Consider the following 8,748-nt stretch of genomic DNA (forward strand, 5'->3'; position numbering starts at 1 on the left):
TCACCAAAGTTTGCAAATGAAAATGACCTCAACCTACTTTAGAGGTCACAGAGGTCAACAACATTTTAATGGATTTGTTCTTGAGAACTAAAAGGAATGGATTCATAAGATTTGGCTGGTAGCTTTTTGGAATAGAGCTAACCAATTTGAGAAGGAAAATGACATTGACCTACTTACAAGATCACAGGGAAAAATATGTCAAGCAACTTCTGAAGAAGAATCAAAAAGCATAGAATCTTATAATAATATTTTGCTGGTAGTTTCAACAGATGGAGCCAACAAAGTTTGCGAGGGAAATATTTTTAGTGCAATATAATATTTAATGAGAATATTTTGCTATGACAGGTGAGCGATACACGCCCTCTTGGGCCTTTGTTTATTTTGCACATTAATTTACAACATTGACATTGTCAAACTTCACAATGCCCAGCGATATTTCAGCAGCCGTCATGTTTATTTATATTGGATATTGCAGTTCCAGTCAGTGTTGTATTAATACGCTAAGAATTGTGTCTCGTGATGCATGGTAATTAAAGTCCCATCAACGACACAGCTTTCAAAGAGGCTATATAGTGACAACGCCATGCAAGTGTAAATATAATAGCATATATCACCAATAGGCGAGTTATGCTGTTCTCCGATAGCTCTTGTTATATTTTGAAAACACTGATCAATTAATGTAATTGATAAAATCCCTTTGAGACAGTTTATTCCATATCATCTTCTTGCCATTTTCATCATTTCAGGTATACATGTTCAGGACGTAATATTTGAATATAAAGGATATCACCAAACAGGGAGGGTATATGTCGAAGTATCGGAAAGTGATGTTTCAGATGTTCTGGCAAAAGATAAAGAATATATTGGGACCCGATATATAAATGGTAAGTAGACATTAAAAAAGACTTTTCATAATACAATACATTTAATTGTGTACATCTCTTTTTTGACAAAATCTTTTGGAAGCATCAACTTCTCTCAAACAGATAATTTCGCAATGCGCCTGCGCCAAATTTCACAACAGTCATATCTATGGTAGTGTATTTACAAAATCACCATTCTTGAAAATCAATTTTCCATAGTAAAGGCCAAACAAAACAACAACATTTATTTCAAATAATATTTTTGTATGGTTTTTAGCTCACTTGGCCCGTTTGTTTTGAAAATTTTTTGTCCCAACTACTTCTCCTAATCTATTTGGCCAATTTCAAAGAAAGTTTACAGATATGGTAACTGACCCCTCACGTTGTGCATCCAAGTATAGTTCTTTTTCATTACAACCCTTTTAAAAGGAGTTATGGCCCTTTGTTGAATAAACCTTTGTCTGCCTCATAAACAAATTGGCCGATTTAAATGAAAGTTTACAGATATGGTAATTATCCCCTGATGTCGTGCATCAGGCTAATTTTTAGCTCACCTGGCCTGAAGCTGGGATGAATTACCTTTGCCCATTTTCAAAGTCACAGGGGTCAAATATGTTAAAACCTTTAAAAAAACTTCTTCTGGATAACCAGAAGGCCCAGGATGATGATATTTGGCCAGTAGCATGCAGGGATAAAGGGCTTCCAAGTTTGATCAAATGAATGTCACAGGGGTCATAGAAACCTTTAAATGACTTCTTCTTTATAACCAAAAGGTCCAGGGTGATAATATTTGGTCAGAAGGATGCTGGGATGAAGAACTACCAAATTTGTCATATTCAAGATCACAGGGATCAATTTTCTTAAAAAGCTTTTAACAACTTCTTTTGAAATACCAAAAGCTCCAGTGTTATGATATTTGGGCGGTAGCATGTGGGGATGAAGGGCTACCAATTCTGTTCTAATGAATGACCTTTACTCGTATTCAAAGTCACAGGGGTAAATTCTCTTAAAAACCTTTAAATGACTTCTTCTGTATAACTAAAAGGAACAGGATGATGCCATTTGGCCTGTGGGATGAAGGGCTACCAAGTTAATTCAAATAAAATACCTTTACCCATATTCACAGGTCACAGGGGTCAAATATGTTGGACTTTCAAGGTCACCGGGGGCAAATGTGTTTTAATCATTTCACAGATTCTTCTGAATTACTTTTAAGTCAAGACACTGATATTTTGCCTGTAGCTTTATTTTAGTCCTCTTTTAAGGTTACAATTGTGAGATTAATACCAGGTGAGCGATGCAGGCCCCTAGGGCCTCTTGTTACGATAACATGTGTGAGATTTATACCAGCTGAGCAATTCATGCCTCTTGTTATACTGAAAATTACCATACAGGAGATGGGTTGACTTTCATCTCATTTGGACATATTTCTGGTTTCATAGTATATTAATATATTTGTTTAGCCAAGTAGGCATTGAGCGATTGGATCTAATTCGTTCATTCCGATCAATTGTTACAAAAATATTGATTTATGTTTATGTTTAAATATTAAAACACATTTTGAATTATGTATATTTTTTTTTCAGTGACTGAAGCCAATGAATCGGACAGAAGTGTTATTTCCAATTTGCAAGAAGAGTATGTGACGTTTCCAAAACATTTTTTTCCTTTCAAGTTTTCAAGATATTACTTCCTATTTATTTTAAAAATGAACAGGCATATGAGTATTAATGTGACTACATGCATTGGTCACTGGAGTACAGTAGCACACCTAGGTTCAGTGTTTTCCTGCCTACATGTTTGGCACCACCATCGATACTCCAGGGTTACACTCACTAACATTCTCTGCACTCACGGAATTTGAAGGCTCAGTGTGTGCCACCTTGTTGATGAGATAAAACGCTAAAATTGACTCGCTTTGAGGTTCTGTGTCACACCTCTGTAATAGGTATATCAGCCTAGCGTTTGGTCAGGTTTTTAACCCACTACCATCAGTCTTCGTTTGTCAATCCATCTGTCCGTTATTTTGTCTGTCAATCAGCAGTTCTTGTTAGCGCTGGTACTGTACTGGAGAGGTCGTTCTTAAATTTTGTATGAAGGTTTCTTTAGTCCTTTGTTGTATGCATACCCAATTTTGAGACTGGTCTGATAACCATAAATGGTGACATGTACATGTGCCTATCTTGAATTTTGAGAGTTTGAAAGTTTTTAATGCTATTTCTCAGGATGTACTTAAGGGATCTTTTTCAGATTCACATGCAAGATATTCATGATCCTTAGTTATGCATGTTTCAATTTTGGGACTGATCAGAAAACCAAAAAATGACCCACATGCAGTCATCTTGAATTTTCATAGTTAAATTTTTTTTTTAGCACTATTTCTCAGAAAGTACTGGAGGGATCTTTCTCAAATTTTACGTTAACTTTCCTAATGGTCCATTTTCATGCAAAATCAGTATGGTCACCAGACTTCCATCTTGAATTTTGACAGTTCAATTTTTTTTTATTATTTTACACTTTATGTATGAAATAAGCTTATCAGATGTCATACTTCATTGAAAGCACATCTAATAAATGTAGGTAAGAATTTGTAGCATTTTGCATATAGAATTAAATATGCAATCAGGGTTGGAATTAAAAAAAAAAGGGGGTTACTGACCCAAACGTCCAGTTGAAGTAAAAATTTACTGTTCCTGTTTGAAGTACACTGGTCCAGAAAACGAGGGTTGAAGGCCCATGCGAGCGTCAAAAGCACTCTATAGTATGGGGGTTTGGATTATTTTGAAATCTAGAAGCTCTTTGGAGCATTCTCTGCTTAAAATAAAACTTTTAAAATCTGCTAAAAAATTTGACAAGTTTCCAAATATCTACTGGCCCGGTGGCTTATTGAAAAACCTACTGGTCCACCCAGAAAATCACTGGCCACAGACTAGCTGTGGACCAGTAGTTAATTGCACCCCTGTGAGATTTGAACACGATAAGATTTGTCATATTTGACATTACAAGGTTTTAGTTAATGTTCAAGATTCCCTTTCAGGATTTCCGACGTGGGTCTTGGTAGTAGTACCTGCTAGGAAAATGAAGAGCAAAGATTTAATACACATCCTTTGATGGTGGGTGTCAAGATTCTTCTAGGATCTTATTTTATGCGCGATCTATCCAATATCTATTTTACTACGACATATTCCAGGGTTGTAGGGGATATTGGCGAGCATAACCTCTGGAGTATCGAGGATGGTTTGGGACATATTCTTATTAGGGCTTCTCACCAACTGGTGAAAAGAACTATTCTTATGCCCCCGCCATAAAATGGGGGGCCATATAGTGTTGCCCATGTCCGTCCCGTCGCGTCGCGTACCATCCCGATTCTATGTAAACAACAGCCCCGTCCCGTCCCGTCCTGATTCAATGTAAACACTTAGCAACTTCATTCTTTGACAGATTTTGGTCAAACTTTATACAAAGGTCAAGTATGAGTATACTTCGGACACCGTTGTGTTTCAGGGATCCAATGTCAAGGCCAAGGTCACACTAGCTATATATAGAAAATCATCAACTGATTCAATTTAAACACTTAGCAACTTCATTCTTTCACGGATTTTGGTCAAACTTTATGCAAAGGTCAAATATGGGTATACCTCTGACATCCTTGTTTCAGGATTCCAAGGTAGCAGTGTACAGTAGCATACAATGGCCATGGGTGATATTTTTATACAATGAATAACCCCTGTAATATAACATGTATTAAAATTTTAAAAAAATCAGCACTAAAATTGGTGGTGTATGCACAAGAATGACCATTAAAGGTCAACTTCCGGTTTTCGATAGGGGTCAAAGTTTGAATCTGTAATTCTGTGAAACAAACTTCAAAAAACTTCTTCTTAATAACCAAGCCACCCAAGGTCATAATATTTATCGAATATTCATGCTCAAGCAATAGACTATCAAGTTTGATAATATGAATGACCTTGACGGATGTTCAAGGTCACTGGGGTCAATTATGTTAAAATCATCAAAAGACTCAATAACAGAAATGCCCAGGGTATTGATATTAACTTGGTCTGTAGCATGCTAGGACGACGGGCTACAAGGTTTATGGACATAAATGACCATCAAAGATCAACTTCCGGTATTTGGTAGAGGTCAAATTCGAACATGTAATTTTGTGAAACAAATTTCAAAGATACCAGAACTATTTGCGAGTTACTTCCCTTCCACCAGTAGTAAAAGTCCTGGCAGAAAATCGTTCACCTACAAAAATATAACCCAAAGCAAAAGTTAAACACCTTTTTTGTTCTGCTGTTTTGGAGTACTGCTAAAATTTCTTAACTTGATTAACTTTTAAGTTTCAACATTTCAAAATTTAAAAGTCTTTACCTCATTGTGTGATATAGGTGAAAAGCCCGTCAAATTGTTAGCCAACAATTTCTAGTTTAGATTTAGACATGTTGCCTCAATTTGTTCAATAGAAAACACAAAATATGAAATCAGCAAAGCAAGAAACAAAATACTGATAATTAACATTAAGCTGAGTGCAATTTCCTTTCCTCGTAAGAAAAGCAATAGAATTGTATTTGACGTTTCTTTTGTAGGTTAAAAAAGAAACCTAAGACAAATACTGAGGTAAGTAATATAATATCAATAACTTTGTTTGATTTTTAGCTCACCTGGTCTGAAGGACCATGGTGAGCTTATGCCATTACGCAACATCCGTCGTCAGTCTGTCCGTCGTGCGTCCGTCAACTTTTCCTTTAAAACACTACTAGTCCTGAACGGCCAAGTAGATTTTGACTAAATTTGGTCTGTAGCATCCTTAGGCCAAGGGGACTCAATGGAATGGAAATAGAGGTAAAACCTTTAAAATCCTTCTTCTAATGTAGGAATTAAGGGATTTTATTCGAATTAATCTGGAGCATCCTTGAGCCAAGGGAACACAATTTTGCAGAAATGGTGGGTGTGGCCCTGACCCCCCTGGGGGCAGAGGGGCTGGGCCAGACAATGGAAATAAAGGTAAAAACTTTAAAGGGATTTTATTCTAATTTAGTCTGGTGCATCCTTGGGCCAATGGAACACAATTTTGTATAAACGGAGGGTGTGGCCTCCTTGGGGGCAGTGGGCCGAGGCCGAATATGGAAAATAGAGGTAAAACCTTTAAAATCCTTCTTTTACCGTAGGGATTAAGGGATTGTATTAGCTCACCTGGTCCAAAAGCCCATGGTGAGCTTATGCCATACCGCAGTGTCCGTCGTCCGTCAACTTTTCCTTTAAAACGTTACTTGTCCTGAACATCCAAGTAGATTTTGACTAAATTTGGTCTTGAGCATCCTTAGGCCAAGGGGACTCAATTTTGTATAAACAGTGGGTGTGGCCCCCTGGGGGCAAAGGGCTTGGGCCCAATAGGGGAAATAGAGGGAAAACCTTTAAAATCCTTTTTCTATCGTAGGGATTAGGGGATTTTATCCTAAATAGTCTGGAACATCCTTGGGCCAAGGGTACTCAATTTTGTATTAACAGTGGGTGTGGCCCCCCTTGGGGGCAGTGGGTCGAGGTCGAATATGGGAAATAGAGGTAAAACCTTTGAATTCCTTCTCCTACCATAGGGATTAAGGGATTTTATTCTTATTAGCTCACCTGGTCCAAAGGACCAAGGTAAGCTTATGTCATACCGTGGCGACCGTTGTCCGTATTTACGTCAACAATTTCTTTAATCGACTTCTTCTTCTTAACCACTGATTGGAATTCAACTAAATTTGACTTGAAGCATTCCTAGGTGGTCGGGATTCAAAATTGTACAAATGGTGGGGCTGAGGGGCGGGGCCAAAAGGGAGCAATTTGTTTATATTGCTACCAACGACTTCTTCTGTAGAACTAAATGCACTGGATATCGTTCATATTTGATCAAAAGCATTCATGGGAGGCAGGGATTCAAGATCGTACAAATGGTGTGGCTGGCCCTCCAGGGGGCTGAGGGGCAGTGCCAATAAGGGAGTATTGGCTATATGGCTTTAAGCGACTTCTTCTCTGGTACTAAGTGATGGATATCAACCATATTTGACTGGAAGCATCCCTAGGTGGTGGAGATTCAAAATTGTTCAAATGGTGGGCCTGACCCGCTAAGGGGCTGAGGGGCCGGGGCCACACAGAGTATTTGGCTATATTGCTTTAAGCGACTTCTTCTCCGGAACTAAGTGATGGACATCAACCATATTTGGCTGGAAGCATAGGTGAAAGTGATTCAAAATTGTACAAATGGTGGAGCTGACCCCCAAGGGGGCTGAGGGGTGGGGCCAAAAGTGGGCACTTTGGCTAAATTGCTATAAACAAGTTCTTCTGTAGAACTATGCCAGGGATATCGATCATATTTGGTGGGAAGCATTTATGGGAGGCAGGTATTCAAAATTGTACAAATGTTGGGGCTGACCCCACTGGCTAAGGGGTGGGGCCAAAAAAAGATTATTACTTGGAAATAGTTGAGATCCCCACCGTATAACCATATATATAATTGCTGAGTATAAAGCGAAGAATGCACATTTGCTTCTATGATGGCCCTAGGGTCTGGCCCAACCCTTGGAGACATAGTCCTTGGGTCATAAATTTGAGATCCCCACCCTAAAACTATATATACAAATGCTTGGTATAAAGAGACGAATGTAGTCATGATATTAGAATAAACCCTGGGGTCTGACTGAACCCCTAGGGACCTAGTTTCTTAGTCCACAACTTGGAAACAGTTGAGATCCCCTCCCTATTACCATATATACAATTAATGAGTATAAAGAGATGAATGCACATATGCTTCCAGGATGGCCTTAGGGTCTGCCCCACCCTTGGAGACTTAACCCCTGGGTCATAACTTCGAAATGGTTAAGATCACCACCCCAAAACTATATATACAAATGCTGGACAAAAAGAGACGAATGCAGTCATGATATTAGAATTGATCCTGGGGTCTGGACACAACCCTAGGGATCTAGTTTCTGAGTCACAGCTTTGAAACAGTTGAGATCCCCATCCAATAACCATACATAAAATTGCTGGGCATGAAAAATCTAATGCAGATATACTACAAGGATTGGCCTTGGGGTCTCGGGCATATTCCCTTGTATCTCATTTGGACAATATTTTGCCATGATTGCTTAGATATCCAGGTGAGTGATACAGGCCCTTTGGGCCTCTTGTTTAATTTGAAGCGTCTATATAATTAACAGCCTTTACTGGACAGGTCATGCATCTCTAGTGCATATTCCCCTATTTAAAAAAGGGTACTAACTTTCTATTCCTGCATTAATCCCAGCAGTATAGTTGAATATATTAGTCACAAACATTCTTAACATCTTTATTAGCCCAAGTTTCCTCAGGCACTGACACCAGACTTAGACATTTTGACAGATAGATGTCTGGTGTGGGGCCATAGCGCACTACTGTATGAAAACATGGAATTCTCGGACAACGTTTGGTATCGGAGAGTTATGAAGTGCTGACACAACAAATATCTCGCATATATTTATAAATCGATTTTTTATTGATCCAGATCCGCTCTTATTATCACCAACAGCTGCTAAATTTCGTCAGCAGAGTCCTCGGTTTTTAATTGTTCAAATTTCCAACCAGAGCAAACGCCATTTTAAGCTCACCTGCCCGAAGAGCAATGAGCTTATGCCATTGTGCGGTGTCCGTAGTCCATCTGTCGCCCGTATGGCATCAACTTTTTAGGTCACCTGAGACAAAGTCTCAAGTGACCTATTGCGATCGCCTTTTGTCCGTCGTCGTCCGTCGTCCGTCGTGCGTCCGTAAACAATTTACATTTTCGACTTCTTCTCCAAAACCCCTGAACCAATTTCAATGAAATTTTGCAGGGACCTTCCATGGACAAAGGTCAACAAAA

The 8,748-nt window shown here is 38.8% G+C and overlaps 1 protein-coding gene across 1 annotated transcript in view; it reads left to right on the forward strand.

The window, feature by feature from the left end:
* The window catches only part of LOC110466714, a 33,091-nt gene that overhangs the window by 8,136 nt on the left and 16,207 nt on the right, over nucleotides 1–8,748 (forward strand). The window contains exons 4-6 of the mRNA XM_021523423.1: nucleotides 747–884; nucleotides 2,450–2,501; nucleotides 5,456–5,486. Of these exons, the coding sequence (XP_021379098.1) occupies nucleotides 747–884; nucleotides 2,450–2,501; nucleotides 5,456–5,486 (221 nt within the window). The remainder of the gene's footprint in view (nucleotides 1–746; nucleotides 885–2,449; nucleotides 2,502–5,455; nucleotides 5,487–8,748) is intronic.

This window comes from Mizuhopecten yessoensis, unplaced genomic scaffold (assembly GCF_002113885.1).
Source record: "Mizuhopecten yessoensis strain PY_sf001 unplaced genomic scaffold, ASM211388v2 scaffold11143, whole genome shotgun sequence".
Taxonomy (NCBI): Eukaryota; Metazoa; Mollusca; class Bivalvia; order Pectinida; family Pectinidae; genus Mizuhopecten; species Mizuhopecten yessoensis.